This window comes from Tursiops truncatus, chromosome 10, assembly GCF_011762595.2.
Source record: "Tursiops truncatus isolate mTurTru1 chromosome 10, mTurTru1.mat.Y, whole genome shotgun sequence".
Lineage (NCBI taxonomy): Eukaryota > Metazoa > Chordata > Mammalia > Artiodactyla > Delphinidae > Tursiops > Tursiops truncatus.
This window is the reverse complement of record NC_047043.1, coordinates 63,076,745-63,101,420: the sequence shown is the minus strand read 5'-3', so window position 1 is coordinate 63,101,420 and position 24,676 is coordinate 63,076,745. Positions and strand designations below refer to the sequence as shown.

Sequence of the window (24,676 nt, the reverse complement as noted above, 5' to 3'; positions counted from 1 at the left end):
TGAACCTGCCGTGGGGAAATGTGTGTGCTTGTGGCTTTTGGTCAGCATCAGAAAGGCAAAGAGCTTGTGCTTTGGTTCCATCCAGACTCTAATCATTCTTGTTAACCATTGGTTTGTTGGCATGAAGACCTGTAACTGCTAATTATGTGTTTTCTGCAGCGAAGGCATGCCTTGTGTCCAGCTTGGGAGGCTGGTGACTTGGTTGCATGCCTTTTTACCCAGCACTGAACCTTGACTTTCAGGGGAAGTTGAATTTCAAACAATAAATTGTTTAGCAGAAAGTCTATCACCATCCATGATATTCTTAAATTTAAAAAAAAAAAAAAGTGTGCCTCCTATGTGTAAAGTTTACAGCCAAATTTTAATCATATCATTATTTTGTATAAGGATTCACAAGAGGAAAGAAAACATTTCATGTCCAGCTGTGTGTGTGGGATTTTTTTTTTCCAGTATACATATGTAACTTGTGCTGGTGGGACTAAATATCCAAATTGCTTTTGGATTGAATGAAAATGAACCCCTTATGGTAGCCTCCACCCAGATTGGTAAGCACAGACTTTATTTGTGTTTCTAGAAGTGGGAAATGATCTCTCAGTGATGCAGCTCTATCTTTTAGCAGTTTGTTGCTTACAGCCATTGGCCCACAGTTTCACAGGGGTTAGAGTTTGGACATAGCCTATGTCCATGAAACATAGTCCATATCCATGGGCAAGTCTGTAAAACTTGCCCATATAGGATTCCTCATAATTTTGCCCTTTTTGCCTCTAATCAGTGAAGTAATTGAGAGGAGACTGAGAAGATGATGATTCCTTTAAGATTTAGAAATGTTAAGGGTTTTTTTTTCCCCTGAAAAGTATACATCTAATCATGGCCTTTGAGGCTGTTCACAGCCTACAAATGATGCTATTACTTAATCACTGTTTCCCAGCTTGCATGATGCAGCTACTAACTCCAGAAATGAAAAAACACTGGTTGGTCTTGGTGTAGCCAGTTAGGCTTTTGGAGAGGCTTCATCATGAGATGGTGTTCTGCATGGTATGGACTTGTTTTGGGTAAAGCTTGTGCTATGCATGAATATGTACCCGGTAAGGAACGTGTGTCATGTGAGTAGAGAATCCTAGAAGCTATTATTTGCATAAAACATTCTGATCTTTTCCGTTTTTATCTTCCATTAGCTACCCTGTTGCCAAGGCAGAAAATGATATTGTATGTAAAGTGCTTTCCAGCTTTCATTAAGATTCCCAGCCCTCTCTCCAGTTCATTAGTTTCAGGTTCTAGACCAGTTCTTTGGTTTCAGTGGTAATTAAAGGATAACATGTAAGTTTTCTGAAACTTAGGCATCTCTTTTAGCTCAGTATTACTGAAAAATGTAGGAAGAGGATTTATTGTGATTCTTGAGGAGGCAAGCCAGGTGCTGTAGAACTTTTGGGCTCCTACCTTGACCAGGCCACCCTCAGCGACATGTGTTAGGAGTAGCCTTGTAGAGTGGCTGAGGAGGGAGTGATGTATGTTGGACAAAATATCTTCTCTAAATTCTATCACACCCCTTCCCTGAGAACAATCTATACTTTTTTTATTTTGGTAGGTAAAATTATAATTTTCAAAAATTAACTTTTGAATAGGTTAATACATTCACATGGTAGAACGGGATATGCAGTAAAATGTAAGTCTGCCTCCCTCTGTTAACCCCCATCCACGTTTCCCTCTCCAGCAACCAGTGTTAACAATGTCTTACACGTCCTTTCAGACAATTTATGCATAAAGAATCAATGATATATATATTTCCTGATTTTATAAAAGTGAGACATATCATGCATACCGATGTGTACCTTGATTTGTAAACCTAGTTATTTTAGAGCTCTTTACAAATCAGTACAAAGAAAGGGGCCTCAGTCTTTTTAAATAGCTGTATAGTATTTCACTGTGTGGAGATACCCTAATGTATTTTACCACTTCTTTATTGATGGATGTTCAGATGTTTTCCTTTTTTTTTCTATTAGAAACAAGGTGCGTAAACTAATCTTGTATATACAGAATGTCATACTTACGTACATACATACTTATACAAATACATCTGTATAATAAAAAGGGGCTCTGGGTTAGAACCTCTGATTTGAAGAATATATGTTTATCTTTTTGATAGTTGTTGCCAAATTGTTCCTCATAGGGGCACAGAGCTGCACCAGAACTATACTCCCACCCTGAGCATAGACCAGTACCTGTTCCCCTGTACTTTCTCCTACTAGTGTGATTTTTCTTCTTTGTTGAGGTGTGCCAGTCTAATAGGTAAAAAATTATTACTTGGTATAAATGTATTTTGTGTTTTACTTCTTAAATGACTTCCTTTATTATCCAGTTTATAAAAACCATCCCTGCTCTGAGTTCATAAAAATATTTTAAATTTTTCACATTTTTAATCTTTGATCAGTCTAGAATTTGCTTATTTGTTTCTGTGTGTGTGTATGTGTGTGTGTGTGTGTGTGTGTGTGTGTGTGTGTGTGTGTGTATTTTGTTTATGAAATATGCGATATGATTACTTGGTTGTCTCACTATGTTTGTATATTCTGTCTCCCTCTGAAATGCCACCTTTGTCATGCTCTAAGTAACACAATGTGGCTTAATAATATATTTTAATATCTAATAGGTCTAGCCCCACATGTCACCCTATCTTTCAGAGTCTTCCTGACTATTCTTGCTTGTTTATTATTTCATATATACTTGACAGTTGGCTCATAGGTTTGTGGGGGGGGAAATCCAGTCAGTCTTGTTCTTGAAATCACGTTAAATATAGATTACCCTAGGGAGAGTTGTTGCATATGTTGAGTTTTTCTGTCCAACATGCAATACATGCCATATTCAGTAACATCACATGTTCAGGTTTACGTGTCTTAGTCCCTCACTGGTGCTTTCTTTGTGCAGATCTTGTATATTTCTTCTCTTTTCTTTGGCCTCACGGCTTGTGGGGTTTTAGTTGCCTGACTAGGGATTGAACCCCCGCCCTCGGCAGTGAAAGTGTGGAGTCCTAACCACTGGACTGCCAGGGAATTCCCAAGATCTTGTATGTTTCTAATAATGCTTATTCAGAGATGTTCAGAAAGCAGGCGAATGTGCAGATGCAGAGCTTTAGGCAAGCCTGGGCTCTGAGGCAGGGGACTGAGTGGAATGGGGAGTGCCTGGATTTGTGATAGGGAACTAGGCAGGGTAACCCCTTATGGGTTCATATGGGCTCTGATGTTTCATGCATGCCTGGTAATAGACCTGGCCTTGGTAAATTTTATTTTTGTTCCTCACTTCGAATCATTCATGTTAACTCTCCTGTGGTCAGATGGTGTTACCCATGGTTTTCAGTGTTCGGACAGTAAAGATATTATTAGTGGTGTCCATAAAAATAATAGCATCTGCCACCTATTGAGTGAATACTAAATGTCTAGTTGTCTGTAGATAGGTAGGTGGATAGTCGTGTACACACACACACACACACACACACACACACACACACACACACACACACAACAGTACTTTGAAGGATTCTCTCCATTTTACACGTGAGGAAATGGAGGCTCTCCATATTAAAGTCACACTGATAGTGAAGTGGCAGAAATAGAATTTAAACCCAAGTCGTTCTGACTCTAAGGCCCATGCTTTCCTCATTCTTGCCTCAGAGGAACCTTCCAGAAGTTTTAGGTTCTTAAAAAGAAAAAGATGAAGGTCGATGATTAATAATTATATTTTTAAAATTTTAATATCCAAGCTCTATAACTAAGCACTTTTCTAGTTGGAAAATGGAGACACATCATGAGGACATAAACTAATCAGAGGCTAATTTAGGATTAGAATCTAGGTCTTTTAAGTCTGTCTAGCATTTTATTCTCTAGGCAGAGACTGTGTTTGATTTATTCCTGTGTTCTCCCTACCACCCAGCTTAGAGCTTTACTGTATATGATGTCTAATGACAGTTTTAAAATTATAATTGAGTTACCTTTTGCTACGCTTATCTTCTTTGGAAGTAGGGAAAATGAATATACTGCTAAAGTCTCTTTCAGCTTAATGATTCCTCTCCTGTTATTTTTTCATGCCTAAAGTTTAGGGAAACTTTAGCAGAAGGTTTCTTCACATATTATGCATATTGTTCTAAGTAAGGAACATTGAGATACTTCAGGAAATCTGAGCTCAACTTGTCCGAAAAGGACTTCTTTTGGGACCGTGTATTTTGTGCAGGGAAGAGCAAGGTTGAAAGGGCGATCCTTACTGGACTCTGGTATATGCGATGGCTCCATAGTAGTCGCTCCCCTGGAAGGAAGCCAAGGAGAGCTGTGAGTGGCAGTGCACTTGGCATGTTGTTCTGTGAGAGGGACAGTTATCATGGGTCTCCATAAATAGGCCCTTCCCTTTGCCATAGTGAGAGCCATTTCTCCCTTTATCTGGCTTCATTTCTTTTTCTTCAGTTTTCTTGAGCCCATCAACAGTCTTCCAACAGCTGGGAATATCAGTTTATGGTGGGAAATTCTTTTGGTGTGAAACTTGGAGTAATTTATAAACCTCAAATCCTAACAGTTTCAAGGCCCTTGTACATAAATAAAATATGCTCAGCAGATGAAAAAATCATTTGTAATCTCAGAGCTCACTACAGTCTTACAACTGAAGAAGTGCCCATTTGGTAATACCTTTTTTTAAAAATTTTATTTATTTATTTTTGGCTGCGTTGGGTCTTCATTGCTACGCACGGGCTTTTTCTAGTTGGGGCGAGCAGGGGCTACTCTTCGTTGCGGTGCGTGGGCTTCTCATTGCGGTAGCTTCTCTTGTTGTGGAGCTCGGGCTCTAGGTGCGTGGGCTGTAGAGCGCAGGCTCCGTAGTTACGGTGCTTGGGCTTAGTTGTTCCGCGGCATGTGGGATCTTCCCGGACCAGGGCTCAAACCCGTGTCCCCTGCATTGGTAGGCGGATTCTTACCCACTGCGCCACATCTTAAATGTAGTGCCATTTGTGAAGTTTCCTAATTGCTTTCTTCCCACTTACCCTCTCATTCTCTGGCTTGTTTTCTTCTTACTAGCTGTATATTAATGAAATTTATTGGGAGAGTCTATATGTTCAGTAACTAAAAACAGTTATTGTTTATTGAAACTTACTATACGCTCAGCACTCTCTTAAACTCTTAACCCTCAAACAGTTCTGTGCTACTGTTCACCTTATTTGAGCCAGAGCATCTAAATGTTCTGTGAAACAAGTCCAGCAATTATTGGTTGTTCTACTTTAAAAGGAATTTCTTCCCCTCACGCTCCCTCACTTTTATCCTCTGGCTGACAGCACTGGAAGATTAAGAAAGCAAATGCAACTTGCTTCTTACTTTTGGTGTTGCAGGAATTTTTACTCCTTTGAAATATGAAGTGGACAGTAGAGGGGACGTCCATGCGTATTTTTACCTGTGACATTGAGTAGGTCATCTCAGCTGTGAGCAGATTGAAATTGCTAGTTTTTAAACTGTTCAGCAACGATGTAATTTGTATAAGTTTAGGCAAAAAGCTGATTGTCATATAAACGTTTTCTATTGCTCTGCTGATAGTGAACACTCAACATGATTTGGATTTTTTAGTATTTAGTTCATTCATTCATTCAGCAAACGCCAGGTAACATTATTCCCACATTCTAAGGGTAGATCAAGAAGCCACAGCTTTTACTCCTCAAGGATTCCAAAGTGGGGAGATAAACACATAAACAGATAATTTTACTCTAGTGAGAGAAGTTCTGTAATAGAAGGATGAGCTATGTGCCATGGGAATACAGAGCAGAAAGTAAGTCCTCTTAGGAGAGCAAAAGAAAGCTTACTGGAGGAGGTGACATTTGATGGGTCTGGAAGTTTGAAGAGCTGATAAGCAGGGTAAGGCATTCTAGGGGATAGACTGCACAGAGGCATAGTGAAGTGCAAGTGCATGGAATATTTGAGGACTAGCAAACATTTGGGTGTGACTGGTATATACATCATGTGGGCAGCAGGGAGAAACATTCTGAGACAAGATTGGGGAGAAAAGAAGGTAAGCTCTTCAAGGGTCCTGAGAGTCGTGTGTACCTCCATGAGCAGAGGATCTTAAACTTTACACTGGAGGTAATTGGTGGAGGGAGTTGGGCTTTTACCTAGTTTCCTTGCATGAATCTCTTATCTTTTTCAGGGAGGCTGTGCTAGGCTCAGTACTCAAAAGGCCTGGAATTTCCAAGTTGTACTTCTTGGGGGACTTTTCATCTGTAAGCATTTTAATGCTTTTGCCTGTTAAATGACAAAAATAATGCAATTTAGTAATGAGTGTGATGTCCTTTACTTAAGGGAGAACAATCCATGGATTAGGGGAGTACAGCGGACAACAGTGGACCGCTCTTACCGAGGGATTCTGGGCAAGAGCGAGTTTTATAGAGCGTTATAAGCGGCAACTGGGGGAAATAGGGCATGACTGGCTAGGAGGTCTGGGGTTTCCTTATAAGGCTAACAGGTCCAATTTTCTAGGGCAAGGTGAGCTAGCTGAAGCTGATTCGAAGGACTGTTTGGTGTGTTTTAGGTTTCTTTGACAGTGAGGTGCTTTCCTTGACAGTGAAGTGCAGGCTGACTTCGATTTAGATTTGTGGGCCAAGCCACGGGGGCGGCCTCCATTTTGTGGGTCCTGGTAAATGAATTACCTTTATCAAGGGTCACATAAGTCAGATTACTAGCTTCAGTTTTTTCATTCTGTCTGCCTCCCAACTTTTGAAAGTTAATCAGGAAGAATCACGATTTTCTTGAGTTAAACATGTACTAAGAAATTTTTCTAAGATTTAGTAGAATATGGTTTTGAAATGTTTTTGCATACATGTATATTTATATATAAACAAACATCATTTTCTTCCAGGTAAGAAACTAGATTGCAGCTTCACAGTCTTCAGCTTTTATTAGTAGAGTGTCATCCATCATTGTAATCAGTAGACGTATCGACTTTCATTGTAATGATAATTTATTAGAAATTGTTTCCTGGAGACAGTAACAGGGAACATTTGGTCAATCTGGAAAGTAGCTTTGTTGCCTTGGTAACTGAAAGAATGCAGAGAAACCAGTTGTGGAGCTTATCAAAACCAAGGCCCTGAACAGGTTGAGTACTAGCTCAAGGCACAAGGCAAAACCAGAAACATCTGCCAGTGCATCTGCTGAGATCAGAGACCTGCAAGCTGTGCCAGAGCCCTTGGAAGCTTGACAAGTTGTTATACAGTCTGATAAAAGAGAGGTCGCCTTCTGACCAGACACATGGAAGTCCATGCACTTTCCTCAGACTCAGACGGAATGGAACTTAAAAACCTTCAGCCCAAAGGACATTCGAAATCAGCACCTGTCTACATGAGTTTAACGATGGGAGAGATCAGGTCAAATGATAGAAGTCCGTGAAAGGAATCCGTCCATTCCTCCTTGAGCAGAACTTTTTTGAGAGCCTACTTAAGCACTGTATCAAGCACTGTGCTGGGCACCTGCATAGCAGAGATGGACAGGTCTTATTCCTGCCTTCTAGAAGCTTCCAGGAAAGGCACATACAGAGAAGATTATGGTGTAGTTTCCAAATCCTAAGAAGTAGAACAAGTATAGTTCTGTGTAAACATTAAGGATTCAGTTTAGGAGTTAGGGGTCTAGGAGACTTTACAGAGGAGGTGACATTTCTGTGAGTTCTGAATAAGTAGAAGCAGAACCCAGAGGCAAGGAATTCTAGTGGCAACTGAGTCTAGAATTTAAGTCTTCAGGTTCTTAGGTACATTTCTTTTTACCTGGGCACACTCAACTTTCTAAGACTTCATGTAAGTTCCTCATCTGCCAACTTGATAAAATATCACAGTGATGGGGGCGGGGTGGGGGAGTTGAGTTCCTTGATGCAACTCTCTCCGGTGGGTGAATGTGCATTCCTGAGTGAGATTGTGTTTGTAATTCTGAATTGGACTAGGGCACTGACAGGGTCATCCTCAGGTTTTACTAATTATTCTGTACTAGATTTTTCTCATTGTTTGTCATCCAGGTAGCAGTCACCTCATTGGGGAGAAATAAACACATTAATTTTTGTTCCGTGTGATCTCTTCCTTGGTACGTGTTGCAAAGCAATAGTGTAATCAAACTATAAGCCACTCTGTCCCCTCCCCTCTGTAAAAGCCTCTGGATCTCCATGTTTTCTTAGTGAAGCAGGAGGACGTGCTTGCCCACTCAGAAGCAGCAGTGAAGGGATGCTCACAGTGCTGAGCACTGTAACAGGACACCAACGTAAATGTAAGTCCACTTGAGAATGGAAAATAGTAGCAGACAATTGCTAAGGAATAAAGACACACCTTCCTCATTCTTTGAAAGCCAGAATTTGACCATGTTTTATCACCAAGCCTTTATATACCCAAGACTCATCTCTTATTTTTTCCCATTACTAATTAGAATCATGACCCTCCTGGCACCACCTTCATTTTTCATTTTATTATACATCCTTCCTTGCTCTTCCTTGGTGAGAGCTTTGCTGAAGAGTAAGGTGACCCTAGTTTCTTGCTAATGAACCTTTATTGTGCTTTCGCATGTATTGCTGCTAAGCTACTTAAGGTCAAGGGGAAGGAGAGGTATATATGAGTTCAGTTAATGTTCAGGACAGAGGTTAAGTTCACATTTTTTCCAGCTTTGCAACATTGCCACTCCTGACCATGAACATAGCTCTGTGTTAGGTACTGATGCTAACGCAGGAAACATATTAGGGTTGGTTCTTGCGCTCTAGTTGGGAATTGAGAATATTATGTGCAGGGTATGAATAGCAAGTAGAGAAGTTGAGTAATGGGTACAGAGGCTCCAGTTAAGGAAGCTTTCTTGGGCTGGGCCTTGGTAATCTCTTCACTTTTTTTTTGGCTGCATTGGGTCTTCATTGCTGCACGCGGACTTTCTCTAGTTGAGGCAAGGTGCGCGGGCTTCTAATTCTGGTGGCTTCTCTTGTTGCGGAGCCGGGCTGTAGGCACGTGGGCTTCAGTAGTTGTGGCTCGCGGGCTCAGTAATTGTGGTGCATGGGCTTAGTTGCTCCGCGGCATGTGGGATCTTCCTGGACCAGGGCTCGAACCTGTGTCCCCTGCATTGGCAGGCGGATTCTTAACCACTGTGACACCAGGGAAATCCATCTCTTGTATTCTTTTTTTTTTTTTTTTTTTTTTTTTTTTGCGGTATGTGGGCCTCTCGCTGTTGTGGCCTCTCCTGTTGCGGAGCACAGGCTCTGGACGCGCAGGCCCAGCGGCCATGGCTCACGGGCCCAGCCGCTCCGCGGCATGTGGGATCTTCCCGGACCGGGGCACGAACCCGTGTCCCCTGCATCGGCAGGCGGACTCTCAACCACTGCGCCACCAGGGAAGCCCTTCTCTTGTATTCTTGATAGACTTTCACAATATCCTATGTTACTTCAATTAGCGACTTACAGGCTAGGCAACAAAAATCAGCTTTGTTCAAGGCAGAGTTTTTCCTATCCTTTCAGTGTAACTTTTTTTTCAAGAATTTTCTCTTGTGGGTACCTCAATCCTGAAAGTACTGTTTGTAAACTCAAAGCTCAGGGCAGCAAAGGACTATGCTGAGTTAAATGGGGGCAGTGGGCTCTGGTGGGCGGCTAAAACCCCAAGCCACAGATAGCCAAAGTCCCTAAGTCCTAGAGGTCGGAGGAAGATGAACTGCTGCAGTGTGTTCCCGTGGCAACTAAGTCATCAGCAGGCTGGAAAGAGCAGGCAGGGCTGGTGTAGGAGGGAGAGACACATCTTGTCCAAGAAACTAAGAGGGATCGGGGCAGGAGTAAAAGTGCGAGGATGTATTGTCACACAAGTGTCTTACAACTTGGTTACATGTCCCCAAAGTGCTGATCACTGAAACCTTTAAATGAACCACTTATTAGACTCTTGCACAATGCAGAGCTACAAGATGGAGCTCTCACTGGGCTTTGGGGACTCACGCAAGTCAGTTTTCAAGTTAATTTGATAAGTTGTTGTGACAACAAAACTACTCTTCCTCTGAGAAATGAATGCCTCCAATTTTGATATTACATTAAGGTTCTTTGTTTTAAGTGAAATTTTGAGCAAATTTTTGGAGTCTTTGTTCTTTAAGGGTTATGGCTTAGGATTGGCAAATCAGTCTTATTTTTAAAACAGTTTTTTTAGTAGGTGATAGTGGAAGTGTGGGCATAGTGTCACATAAGCGAGTGTGTGGGTACACACGTGTCTATACTGGTGAAAGCCGGCATCATTACTATCCTCAGTACCCAGATTAGCACCATCCCGTGTTTTAAATTGCAGATCTAAACAGAGTGCCAGTTAACAGGAAATTACATTTTCAGTTTAACAGTGGCATTCGATTGTGCAGAAAGGAGCAGGTTCCTTGCTTTCTCTTTCTTTTTCATTCATTCCTTCCTTCTTCCTTCGTTCCTTTCACACTAGTAAATACATTTATCATCCAACTGCTTGAGGAGAGAGGAGTGTTGGGCGAAAGACAGGTTTAGTCATGAATGCTGGTGTGATGTCACTGCCAGCTCTGTGATCATAGGTGGTGTTAGAGCTCCAGGAGCAGCGGGGAGAGCCGTGGAAGAGGCGATGTCGCTCTCACACAGGCAGCCAGCCTCACGCACTGCCACTCCCGGCCAGCTCTGTCAGGGCCAGCCTGCACAGTGCTGGGTGGATTCCACAAAAGAAATGAGCCAAGCTGGGTTTGAGTGGCAGAGGACAGAGGGCAAGCTGAATGAGATCGGGCTGAATGTCAGCATGGACGGACAGCTGAAAGACGGGCTTGTGAAGAATGCCAGCTTCCTGGAGCAGAATAAGCTCTGCTTCTTTGAGGGGAAGCTAGACAAAGAGCTCGGCATTGAAGCGCAGGACAAGGAGTATCAAGCCACCTCGGGTCACCTTGCGAGCAGGTATGTGATTGCAGACAGCTGCCATCCCTTGGAGGGGAACTCAGTGCACCAGAAGACGGCCGAGTTACATCTGGGACCCAGAGAGGGGCCAGACAAAAACAAAGCCACTATAGTTCCGGGGACGGTGGCAGGGAAGAATGTGCCGGAGACAGAGAGCCAGCCAGATCTGGATTTCCCTGGGGCTGCTGACATGCCCACCCAGTATGTTAAGGAGCAGGAAACCAGTGTTTGGAACCCCAACTTCCATCCCGTGTCAGTGGCTCAAGACCCTCAGCACTCAAGGGAAGGAACTCCAGGAAAGGAGAATGGCATCCCTGCTGGCTGCCGGGTGATTGGGGTGGTGAGTGATAGCTCTGGGCAGCTCGAATATGAGTCCTCCCTAGCGGTGGCTGTAGCCCACCCAGCCCCCACTGTTGCGCACTCACCCACTGCCATTCCACCAATCACTAGGGTCGAGTTCACCCCGGACTATGTGAATGCCAGCTCTCATATCAAAGACCATGATAAGGAGTTGGAGAAATTGAGTTCTACCGAGGAGGGGGCTTTGCTTGACCAAGCCCCCCAGCAGAAAAAGGCAATGCGCCGGGCCCTGTCTGAGTGCTCTCATCTCTCAGTCCCCCCAGCTGTCAACCTTGCAGATAAGTATCCTGAACTTCCCGCCCAAGAAGAGCTTTCTTCTGGCCTGCTACTCCTCACCAGTAGCCCAATGCTGAGTCCCACACCCAAAAAACTGGGGGCTCCTGCCATTAGGCGCTCCATGACGGTGGCTGAGGAACAGACAGCCAGCCACAAATTGAACCCTGGAGAACTGCCCATTCTGCCTACTGAAGAGATACCTCCTTTCAACTGCGAGGAACCAGTGGCCAAGAGGAGAGAAGAACTGACCCACTTCAACAACAGCAGCAGCAGCAGCTCTGGGAAGAGGGAACTGGGCACTGCTGGGTTCTATCTCCATGGTAAGCTGGAGCAGATTCCTGAAGTAAGCAGCAAGGAAAAAGGACAAGAAGATACTAGTGAAACTAGAGCGGATTCATGCTTCCAAGTCTGCCGAGGAGGTGAGAAACGGCCAGGACAGACAGTTCTGGCAGGGAAGAAGGAAATTGAGGTCACCACAACCCAGAGCACTCCATCGTTCCTGTGTGAAGAGACCCCACGTGATGGTATGTTTCTAAATTTTGCCTCCATGGGGAACAAGCAGACGGCAAGGAAGGAACCAAAGTGGCAGATTACCGGCAGGAGCGTTAGGCGGCTCATTCCTGCTTGGAGTCTATGACTGCCCAGGGAAAGCTGAATTCCCTTGCATCGGAAGGTTGGGGAGAGTGATGCGAGAGAGTGCACAAAGTGACTCTAGCTGGGTCAACCTGCACGTCTGTTGGTGTGACAGATGGTGTGGACTGAGGGTGTGGTCCGAATCCCATCAGAGAGGGGTAGGCGTAAGACATAGAGCCCCTTACTTGACCTCATGTCACCCTGCCCACCCCTCCCCCCATCCTCCCACCCCTCAGCTCCCTGTTGGTTTGAACCAGATGATTCCCGAGCCCTAAATCATCCAATCACAACTGATTGATTTCCTTGCTTGAAAATCTGTCACTGTGGATTCACAATGGCTTTATCAGCACTAACCTCCTCTCATTAAGTAGCGCAGCCTGGATGCAAGCTCTGTTTTCCGTTTTGCTTTTGAGAACGTTTTGCTTTTGTTCAAGCTGAAAAAGAGCCTTTTAAAGCTGGCTATTTAATATTCTTTTCCTGTTCTTCATGTTTGACCCGGTCTTGCTTCTAGTTTTCTCTCTGTATATGTGTGTTAGGAGGATTTGTGGGGAGAAGGGGAGGAAAGGGAAAGTGGACAGTGGAGAGACTTGTGGTTAATAAACAGCTAAATGTTGCGGTCCTTGCGGCTGCCGCTTTGTCTTTCTTCCTGGCCCTTTCTTCTCTTCCCCACCCCCAGCTCTCCACGGGTCTTATTGTTGGTGGTCTTACAAAAGCTTGTTTTCCTCTGAGTCCAGTTTGTGCACAAAGGACCGTGATTCACAAGCTAGTTAATGGAGATTTACAATATGTGTTTTGTTTGTTATAAAAATAGCCTCTTTTCCTAGGAACCATTTCCTCTAGTATTTATACCTCTCAGTACATTTTTACAAAAATGTTTTACTCATTTTTTTCTTAATATTAGAAGTGGTATTTTCTAGGGGGAAGGGTAAGTGGAAAGGACCCTTGAAGACTGGCAGGTGTGTGGCGTGTTTTTTTTTTTTAAATAGAGGTGGGCAAAAAAGCGTCATATTTCCTCCATGATTTCTTATGACTCCAAGATGATAAGACTCAGGTGTCCTATGCTGTCGCTTCCTTCTAACTGTAGCAGAACTGTAAGGGCCTCCTGGATAGGATTGTCTCATCTTTTGCTTGATCCCCAGGTGCCCAGTTCAGTGCCGTATACCTTCTAGGTGGTAATGAGTGAAGATTTTTGTTTATTTCAGAACAAGTTTGTCCTAGTTCACACTAAGAGAAGTTCACGCTGGTAGGAAAAAAATGTCAGATGACTGACAAACCTCACTGATCTGTTCACCTAATAAATGTTTGAATGCTGACTGCTAAACTCTATGTAGATAAAGCTATATAAGGATTCATTGTTCACCATACCTATCATATGCCACTACCTAGGCCCTGGATATTGTCCTTATCCTCGAACGACTTGTGATCTAGTTGGGGTGGCAGGGGTCGGGGGGTGGGGGTTGTATGAGAGGATTGTGAATCATGAAAACTTTTGGGAGGAGGTGGCCTTGGAAACCTAACAAAGTGGAGGGAAAGCCTTCCAGGCAAAGGTATGAAGCTCAGACAGCTCACATTAGGTAAAAGAACAATGATGAGTATTTGTGGGGCTTCTCTTAATTATTATTTAGTTTCAAAGAACAGAAACACAGTCATAGGAACTCAAATTTATAAAAAGCTATTTGTTGACAATCTCAGGGAATCCTATTTCAGGAAGTGTAGCCCAGCTACAGCCATTGTGTGTCTCACTTAGGACCTCTGCTTTGCCCTGAACATGTGTTCCATTCTCTTCCCTTCTGGAAACTGTTCTCTGCCGTCTCTTACTTTTTGCTTCCTTTGTGTCTCTGGTCTGTACAGGACATTGGTTGCCATGGTTTTGGGTTCTGTGCCCTACTTTATATCTCAGGAACCCAAGGTTGCTTGGCTATAGTTTTCATATTTTCTTTCTTTTAGGGAAAGAATGAGTAAGTATATCTTATTGTCTCAGCTTGGTCCAGTCACCTGTGTGCCAGGTACCAAAACCTTCTTCACCAGTCTTGGCCATTTTGAGCTGCCCACTTCATCTGGGGCTCCTCTGGAGAAGGATGTGGGTTGAGCAAATATGCCAAAGCCATCTGTACATCTGTGGCAAGAAATAATGGGATAACAAATCTAGAAAGTTGTTTGGAACCCAAGCTTAGTTGTTCCCTGAGTTGTTTAAACCTTACTCCCATGTTCAGAAAACTGTCCTGACTGCCTATGACAGTAAATAAAGTGGCCCAAATTTGGCTTTGAGAGGATTCACCTGTTCTCAGTAGAAAAGATAAACTGGAAGACAGAGGATTGAAGGCAAAAAAATCCCATGACGACAGTTGGATACATGTAGTAGTAAAAGGTGAACTACTGAGGACGTGATAGGGGAAGTATACCAGAAGTGAAATCAACTGGACTTGAAAACTGGGTGTGGAAGGGGGGGGGGGGCGGCGGTGGGGGAGTTAAAAATGATGCTGTGATTTTGAGCCTGGGTTTTCCAGCAAGTAGTAGTACAAATAATGGAAAGATGCAACAGAAGGGAGCAGTTTTGTGTTCTTTGTGAACATTCTTCTGTGGAAATGTAGGGACATTTGGGTGGTGGTCTCTAGCAGTTGGCTGGTATATACCCTGGAAGCAAAGGAGGAGGCTCATGGTGAGAAGCACTATCTGGGAGGAAGACTATGGTTTCTGCTTATGTGGCGGTCATGCATTTTTCACTGGGTGACACTTAACTTGTGCAGGTTGAGATGTTGCATGTTTATATCATAAGCAGTGAGACTTCATGAAGTGTTCATGTTGTTTGCTGAAAAATCCTGTGCTTATTGAAAAATGTTCATGGTGGTCTGATGCCAGTGGCCAGTGGCAACAAGTCAGACATTTGGTGAGATATTCTTTCAGCTTGCTCTATAACAGAGGCGTTACCAATACCTTGTATGGTGGGGGTGGTTTTCTTTCTTTATATTTTTAAAACTAAAAAAATTCCATTTTCAACTAGAAATGCATATGGTTTCAAGCATCAAAAAGTACAAAATGCTATACATTAGAAAATCTCCTTCCAAGAGAAGGTGACATTGATTCACTTTTTCCTGTTCATCTCTTCTAAATACAGCTAAATACTCTGGAAAGAATGCACCAGATAATCAGAAAAGGAATCTGAAAGGTAGAAGGGAGAGGGCAGGCTGGGTAGGGCTCAGGACTTGAGGAAGGACAGTGCAGTGAGTTCCCTTGGCTTTTCTTTTTAATCTTCCACGTGTCCTTGTCTGGGCACTGGAGGGTGTCTACAACCTGGAATCACCAACAAGCATAGATAAAAGAAAAAGAAAAGGCAAAAAGAAAGAAAGAAAAACCTGCTCTCTTTTGACCAAAGACCAGGAACGGGGAAGCCCTATTTCCCTCCCCATATCCAGCAGTGGTGGTGGACTCAATCTTCTCGCAGGTACAGTGTCAGCAGAAGTCATCAGGGCCTACCTGTTGTGCACTTCACACCTGGCAGCAGTTGCAGGCCTGATCCACCCACAGTGGCAGGGAAGCTCATCCCCTGTCCCCACTAGGTGACCAGCGGCACCAGCCTTCTACCCAGTAGCAGAAGGAAAGGTAGGTAGGTTTCCTGCTACACTCTTTCCTCCATCATCAGGCCAGTTAGGTGCTTCCTGCTCCCAGTGGCTTCAAAACAGGAAGTCCACCAGCATCAGGCAGCCAGAAATCAGGCCAGGAGAAAGTCTGCATTCCGTGGGTCCAGCATCACTCATCCCCCACCCAGTGAAACCATCTGTCCCAGGGAAGTGCCTTGAGCCCTTGCAGGCAACACCAGCAGGGATTGAGTGACAGCCTCATGGAACCAGAAAAACACAGCAGGCCTGTATTGCACTACAAGGGCCCTGGGAACTAAATTGTTATTGAAACTACCTGCACACTAAATTTAAATAGTGATTACCTGCTAATATACAAAAAGGATTTTAAAATCCATCATAAAATTATTTCAAGAAGAAGTTATGAATTCTCTTGAAACAAATGGAACTAGAAAATCTCAGCAAAGAAACAGAAGTTATGGGCTTCCCTGGTGACGCAGTGGTTAAGAATCTGCCTGCCAATTCAGGGGACATGGGTTCGAGCCCTGGTCCCGGAAGATCCCACATGCCATGGAGCAACTAAGCCCGTGCGCCACAAGTACTGAGCCCGCGCTCTAGAGTCTGTGAGCCACAACTGCTGAGCCCGCCTGCTGCAACTACTGAAGCCCGTGCACCCTAGAGCCCATGCTCCACAACAAGAGAAGCCACTGCAATGGGAAGCCCACACACCGCAACGAAGACGCAACGCAGCACACACACACACACACACACACAAAATACAATGAACAAAAACTGGTAGAGCTGAAAGGAGAAATAGACAAATCCACAGTTGTAGTTGGGGGCTTCTACATCCCACTCTAAGCAATTGATAGAACTACTGGACAGAATATTAGTAAAGGTAAAGAAGAATTTAACAGTAACATCAAACAACAGCATCCACTTGACATTTATAGAAATTCCACCTAACAACAGCAGAATATTCTTTTTTTTTTATTAGAGTATAATTGCTTTACAATGTTGTGTTAGTTTCTGCTGTACAGCAAAGTGAATCAGCTATATGTATACATATATGCCCTCCCTTTTGGACCTCCCTCCCAACTCCAAACCCCCCCGCTCCGCCACACCACCCTTCCTACCCATCCAGGTCATCACAGAGCACCGAGCTGAGCTCCCTGTGCTATACAGCAGGTTCCCACTAGCTAGCTATTTTACACATGGTAGTGTATATATGTCCATCCTAATCTCCCAGTTCATCCCACCCTCCCGTTCTCTATTCCTGCCCAGCAAATATGTTCATCTGTACCATTTTTCTAGATACCACATATATGCATTAATACACAATATTTGTTTTTCTCTTTCTGACTTACTTCACTCTGTATGACAGACTCTAGGTCCATCCACATCTCTACAAATGACCCAATTTCATTCCTTTTTATGGCTGAGTAATATTCCAGCCATATACGGATGTGGTATATATGTACCACAGTGTGTGATGTATGTACCACATCTTCTTTATCCATTCATCTGTCAGTGGACATTTAGGATGCTTCCATGTCCTGGCTGTTGTGAATAGAGCTGCAGTGAACATTTGGGTACATGTGTCTTTTTTTTTTTTTTTTGGCTGCGTTGGGTCTTTGTTGCTGTGCACAGGCTTTTCTCTAGTTGTGGCGAGCAGGGGCTACTCTTTGTTGTGGTGCGTGAGCTTCTTTTGTTGTAGAGCACTGGCTCTAGGCGCGTGGGCTTCAGTAGTTGTGGCACGTGGGCTCTAGGACGCAGGCTCAGTAGTTGTGACACACGGGCTTAGTTGCTCCGCGGCCTGTGGGATCTTCCTGGACCAGGGCTTGAACCCGTGTGCCCTGCATCGGCAGGCAGACTCTCAACCACTGCGCCACCAGTGAAGCCCCATGTGTCTTTTTGAATTATGGTTTTTTCAGGGTATATGCCCCGTAGTAGACTTGCTGGGTCATACGGTAATTCTACTTTTAGTTTTTTAATGAACGTCCATACTGTTCTCCATAGTGGCTCTATCAATTTACATTCCCACCAACAGTGCAAGAGGGTTCCCTCTTCCCCACACCCTCTCCGGCATTTATTGTTTGTAGATTCTTTTCAAGTGCCTGTGGAACATGCACCAAGATGGATCCTGGGTCATAAAACAAACTTCAATACATTTAAATGATTGAAATCATGCAGAATATATTGTCTGACCATAATGGAACAAATGAGAAACCAATAATAGAAAGACCACAGGAAAATCTTCAGTCACTAAGAAATTAAACAGTATACTTCTAAATAATCCATGGGTCAGAGAGGAAGTTTTCAGAGGACATTTTAAAAATACAATGAACTGAATGAAAATGAACATATCAGGAGTTCCCTGGTGGTAGAGTGGTTAGGACTCGGCGATTTCACTGCCGGGGCTGGGGTTCCATGCCTTTTTGGGGGATGATCCCACAAGCCTTGTGGCGCAGCCAAAGAAAAAGAAAAAGGAACATGTCAAAATTTGTTGAATGCAGCTATAGCAGTACTGAGAGGGGAATTTGTGGCACTAAGTACTTACATTAGAAAAGAGAAAAGGTCTCAGATCAACACTCTGAAACTAAAAAAAAAGAATGAAATAAATCCAAAACAAGCAGAGATCAGTGAAATTATAAACAATAAAACAGAAAAGAAAGTTTATTAAACCAAAAGCTGGTTCTTAAAGAAAACCAACACAACTGATAAACTTTTAACAAAACTGACAAAGGTGAAAAAGAGACACAACCAACCAATAACAGGAACAGGGGATATCACTACAGACATTAGAAGCATAATAGGGGAATACTAGGAGCACCTTTATCCTCACAAATTCAATAACTTCGAAGAAATATACCAATTCCTTAAAACCCACAAATTACCATAACTCAACCACGATGGTAACCTGAAGAGCTATTAAAGAAACTGAAATTTTTTATTTTATTGAAGTATAGTTGATTTACAATGTTGTTTTAATTTCTGCTGTACAGCAGTGATTCCATTATACATATATACATATATTCTTTTTTAATATTCTTTTCCATTATGGTTTATCATAGGATATTGAATATAGTTCCCTGTGCTATACAGTAGGGCCTTGTTTATTCATCCCAGATACATGAGTTTGCATCTGCTAATCCCAAATTCCCAATCCTTCCCTCCCCTTTAGCCATCACAAGTCTGTTCTCTGTGTTTGTGAGTCTGTTTATATTTTGTAGATATGTTCATTTGGGTCATATTTTAGATTTCACATATAAGTGATGTCATATGATATTTGTCATTCTCTTTATGACTGACTTCACTTAGTATGATTATCTCTAGGTCCATCCATGTTGCTGCAAATGGCATTATTTCATTCTTTTTTATGGCTGAGTAATATTCTGTTGTATATATACACACCACATCTTCTTTATCCGTGGCATCTGCTGATGGACATATAGGTTGTTTCCATGTCTTGGCTATTGTAAATAGTGCTGCTATGAACATAGGGGTGCATGTATCTTTTCAAATTATAGTTTCATCTGGGTATATGCCCAGGAAATTGAATTTTTAATTAAAAAGCTTCTGATGGTTTCAGTGGAGAATTTTACCATACATTTAAAGAATAATTGACACCAATTTTACACATTCTTTGCCAGAAAGTATAAGAGGAAGGAGCACTTCCTAACTCATTATATGATGTCTGTATTATCCTGATAACCAAAATCAGGCAAAGACAGTACCACACAAACTACAGACTGATATCTCCCATGAACTTAGATGCAAAAATTTTTAACAAAGTACTAACAAATCACACCCAGCAGTATATTAAGATGATTATACACAACAGCCAAGTGGAATTTATTCCAGGTATGCAAGGCTGGTTCAATAATCAAAAACCAATCAGTGTAATCCATATCAAAAGTCTAAAGAAGAAAAATCATAAACACATAAAATTCAACAAAATCCAACACCCATTTGTGATAAACTCTCATCAAAGAATAGAGCGAGAACTTCCTCAACTTGAGAAAGAGCATCTACAAAAAACCTACAGCTGACATCATAGTTAATAGTGAAAGACTATATGTTTTCACCCTAAAGTTGCGAACAAGGCAAGGATACTTGCTGTCATCACTCTTATTTAACATAGTACTGGAGGTTCTGGTTAGCACAGTAAAGCACGAGAAGGAAATACAAGGCATATCGATTGGAAAGGAAGAAAAAAATCTGGCTGTGTTTGTAGATGATATGATTGTTTATGTAGAAAATTCCAAGGAATCTACCCTCACAACCCCTAGAACTAATTAGTGAGTTTATCAGTGCCACAGGATACACTATCAACCTGTAAGAAACAATTAATTGCATTTCCATTTAGTAACAATGAACCTATTTTATTCAAAATCCTGTAATAAATATTCGTAGCAGCTTTACTTATAATAGCAAACAGCCAGAAACAACCAAAATGTCCTACAGTATGTGAACGGTTAATCTGTGGTACAGCCACACCATGGACTTCTCATGTACAACACGGATGCACCTCCGAAGCGTGTTGCTGGGTGAAAGAGGCCAGCTACAAAAAGTAGGACACTGTGTGATTCTACTTATATAATATTCTTGAAATAATATTTTAGAGATGGCAAGCAGATTAATAGCTGCCAGAGATTAAGGGATTGGAAAGGCAGAGGGAGTGGGGTGGCTTTAAAAAAAAAAAGGGTAACATGAGGGAGCTCTGTGGTGATGGAACAATTAATATGTTTTGATTCTTAGTAGTGGTTACATAAAGCTACACATGTGATAAAACGGCATAGAACTGCTTACATACCCGCACACCTACGTGCACGTGCGTGCGCACGCACACACACACACACACACACACACACACACACACACACATGAATGCATGTAAAACTGGAAAAGTCAGATAAGCTCTCTAGATTGTACCAATATCAGTTTCCCGGTGTACTATAGTTATGCAGGGTGTCATTGGGGGAGACTGGGTAAAGGGTACACAGAACCTCCCTGTACATTTCTTTGTAACTTCCTGTGAATCTTTACTTCAAAACAAAAAGTTTTAAAATAAAGCCTCCTAACGCTCCCTAGTTTTGTGCCTGGTCCTCCACCCCATCCCAAAATTAAGTCACCATTGTTTTGTTTCATCATCGTTCTTCCAAAGACTTTTTTAAAATGCATGTACAAGTGTATTTGCAATAGAAGCGTATTGTCTTTTCTAGACAATGGTTTCATGTTATACCTACTGTTCTGTGCCTTGCTTTTCTTTTCACTGAGTAGAGATCGTTCCCTATCAGTCATGGTTTATTTTTTCAAATTCAGAGATAACATTGATACTTCTGCCATATGCTTTAACCAGTTTTCAGTTAACAGACTTCTGGGTTCAGTCCTTTGCTTTTAGGAACCATGCTCTGGTGAAAGACCATACACATTTGCTATTTTGCAGGTATGTGAATATATCTCTAAGATAAATTTCCAGAAATTGTAATTCTGGATTAGAATTTATTTGCACTTGTAATTTTCGGAGATACTGCTAGACTGCCCTGCATCTGATTTGTACCATTTCACACACTTCCAGCAGCATATGTCCTCACATTATCCCCAGCAGCTACTTTGAGATTTTAGGACTTTTGGACAATATGTTAGGTTAGAAATGGTATCTTTTCATATTTTCAAAAGTGATTTGTATTTCTTTTTCTGTAAACTGTGTTCATATTCTTTCGGCCATTTTTCCTGTTCATTTTCTTTTCGGCCTTTATAGGAGTTGGTTGATTTGTAGGAGTAGTTTATGTAATAAGCTCTGTGTCTTTGATGTGAGGTTCAATACTTTTTTCCAATACTTTTTTCAATACTTTTTAAAGGTCCAATACTTTATCATTTGCCTTTTGACTTTTCGTATTGTTTTTTGGGGCACGTGGAAGCTTTTTATTTTTCTGTAGTCCAACTTATCTTTTTTGGCTTCTAGATTTTGTGCCAGTTAGAAAGGTGTTCCCCACACCCAGGTTATAAATTTCATGGTATTTTAATGCTTTCTGGTATAGCCCTATTGAAATCTGGAGTCACCTCCCCACAGTGATGCTGCTGGGCGTAGCCTTAGGCTGTAGACTTTATTTCTGGCCCTGGATCTGATTTCATGGGTCTCCTCGGCCTTGTTGGAAATCTGGGTCACTGCTAGAACCAGATCAAGTTCATCTCACATCCTCCATAAAGTGGTGCTTTACAGGGAAAGGAAGGAAGGGGAGGACATTGGATGATCTTCTGGCTCTTATCCCATCTCTCAGCAACCTTTATTCCAAGAGATAAACTCTAGTAGAAGTGGTTTTTGTCCCCTATGTGCTCTGGGAGTTAGTGGTTGGGTGACAGAACCCCTTTACCGGTCTCCAGGGAAGGGAAACGAAACTTCAAGGGCCATTTCCTTCCACTGAGCATTTGTGCAAATCCTAGTTAAGTTGCTTTTCCACAGGGACAGGCTGCTTGAATCTCTGGAGTCTAAAACTGTCCTTCGTCACAGTGAGGGGGACTTGGGAGTCTTGACCACTTTCAGCAGCATAGCTCTGGATTTTCTCAGAATGAAGTGCTAGTTAGTGGTGTGTCTCTGCAAAGACTTGCATTTTCACAATGGGCGTGAAAAACATTTGCTTAGCATAACTTTTCCCCCTTTAGGAATAGCCAAACTAGAGGAAGGACGGCTTACTGGGAGTGTGACCGGAAATGACATCACCACCCCTCCAAACAAGGAGCTCCCACCAAGCCCAGAGAAGAAAACAAAGGTAGGTGCCAGAATGGTGGGTTGTCTTCTGCTGTAATTTTTAAAAACTATCTTCTGCTTATTATTGCTTGAATCATGCAAATGAAATTTCTTTTTTCTGAGCTATTATGAGTCCTTCCTCAAGTTTGGACATGCTTAGAAAATATTTTATATTCCCATTTTACCATGGTGGCCTAACTCAAACCTTTAAATCTTTTGCTTTTGACCGTATTATCTTGAATATCTGTTCTGTAGATGTTGTTTCTGCTTCCCTTAACAACAATAATAAAGGGAATTACAGAATTATTCAGAAATCCATTCTGAAGTCTCTGTTAATGAAAAAGGAGCACAGATTGTTAAGGTGGATCATAGCTCCAGACATCTATTGGTACTTATTGCGAGGTACAAATGCCACATTTTAGTGTGGGTTTAAAACAGGACGTTGATATTGCCTCATAGAGGTGCAGATAATAAATAGCCTAATCACCTGCTGGTGACTTTCTTCACAGAATTATTGCAGGCTTCAAAAGTTAGTTAATTGTTTAAAGTTATGACTGAATTTAAATCTTCAGGTGCCAAACTGCTGGAATTTGTGACACTGTCATTAAGAAACAATTCCCAGTTTTCTTTATCTGCATCCTGGTGTCTTTCCACTATTTACTGAGCTCAGAAGAAAGGAGTGCTAATTTTCAGTTGCATCTATCCTCATTGCTTATAATTTTACTTTGAATTGTGCAGTTTATACTTTTTTTTTAAATTTGTTTTTATTCTTGTCTGTGTGTTTGATGTTGGCCTTTAAAAAAAAACAACAAATCAACTTAAAGCCTTTGGCCACCACTCAACCTGCAAAGACTTCAACATCGAAAGCCAAAACACAGCCCACTTCTCTCCCTAAGCAGCCAGCTCCCACCACCTTTGGTGGGTCGAATAAAAAACCCATGAGCCTTGCTTCAGGCTCAGCACCGGCTGCCCCACCCAAACGCCCAGCTGCTGCCACTGCCAGGCCTTCCACCTTACCTTCAAAAGACGGGAAGCCCAAGGTAAGTAGTCACCTGAGCACCGTGCCAGGGAAAAGTTTTCCCCTCCGAGCGTCAGGTAGTCAGACTCTGTTGCTTCCAGACATGGAAGCAGGCTGGTGGACTAGGGGAAAGGAGAGGGCAAAGGGGGAAGGGTAACGCAAATCACTTTGACGCAGCCATGAAATTCAGTGGCCTGTTTTCCTTTGTGCCTTTTCTGCCCTGGCTGGAGGCACTCTTGCCTCTGCTCTGGCTCCTCCTTTCTCCCAGCTCCTCCTCACTCTTTGTCTGTTTACATACTGGTTAACCAGTTTCCCCACTCCACATGCCAATCATATACTCATTTTTGGTGTAATTCCGCCATCAAATTCCCAGTCAAATTCAATTATTTGTCTTTCTGCTTAATCATCCCGCAGAAGTGAATTTCCTCCATTAGTTGATTAGTGATTAGCTCTTCCAGCTTATCTTCCAGCAGATTCCAGCATCAGGTGGTAACTTAACTTTGCTTTTGGCATTAGGCTACCTCTCACTGGGCTCCTTCTGCAATTTTTCAGTTTTCCGGGTCACCCACACATTACTGCTTAGAAATGGGTCAGTTTGGAACAGCAGTAGCTTCACAGGATTGTTCTTGGAGGAGAGGGTGGGTGGAATCGGTGACTGCCTTTTCTAATATCTTCTTTTCTTTGAAAAGGGCCTTTAGGTCAGCCTGATATTACTTTTTTTTTTTTTTTTTTTTTTTTTTTTGGTACGCGGGCCTCTCACCGCTGCGGCCTCTCCCGCTGCGAAGCACAGGCTCCGGACACACAGGCTCAGCAGCCATGGCTCACGGGCCCAGCCGTGCCACGGCATGTGGGATCCTCCTGGACCGGGGCACGAACTCGTGTCCCCTGCATCGGCAGGCGGACCCTCAACCACTGCGCCACCAGGGAAGCCCCGATATTACTCTTTAAAATCATGATGAGGAATAGTTTACCATGTTAAAATGTCAGTGTTTTCATTTAATCTTGTAAAGAAAACTGGTGGAACCTAGGAATTGTCAGCTAGGTTGACAACCCTGGCCAAGAAACGGAGAAATCCTAGTATAGACTAGGAATTATAAAATCTCGTAAAGCTTTCTGATCCTCATTTACCCAGTTGACACTGCTTTTCTTGATGTTTAGAAAACA

At 42.6% G+C, this 24,676-nt stretch overlaps 2 protein-coding genes across 19 annotated transcripts in view; both read left to right on the top strand.

Annotated features, from left to right (window-relative positions):
* Window positions 1–24,676, top strand: part of MAP4 (microtubule associated protein 4) — a 169,696-nt gene that overhangs the window by 128,356 nt on the left and 16,664 nt on the right. For 14 of the 18 annotated variants that reach the window (XM_033864843.2, XM_073811106.1, XM_033864849.2 and 11 more), the window contains 2 exons: window positions 22,410–22,516; window positions 23,319–23,534. In XM_033864843.2, the coding sequence (XP_033720734.1) occupies window positions 22,410–22,516; window positions 23,319–23,534 (323 nt within the window). The remainder of the gene's footprint in view (window positions 1–22,409; window positions 22,517–23,318; window positions 23,535–24,676) is intronic. The other 4 variants (XM_073811113.1, XM_073811111.1, XM_073811110.1 and 1 more) reach the window with 1 other exon arrangement.
* On the top strand, window positions 4–22,398 carry LOC117313917 (uncharacterized). Its single transcript, XM_073811116.1, has 2 exons — window positions 4–6,235; window positions 6,871–22,398. The coding sequence occupies exon 2, from the start codon at window positions 10,580–10,582 to the stop codon at window positions 12,170–12,172; it is 1,593 nt and encodes a 530-aa protein (XP_073667217.1). The 5' UTR covers window positions 4–6,235; window positions 6,871–10,579; the 3' UTR covers window positions 12,173–22,398.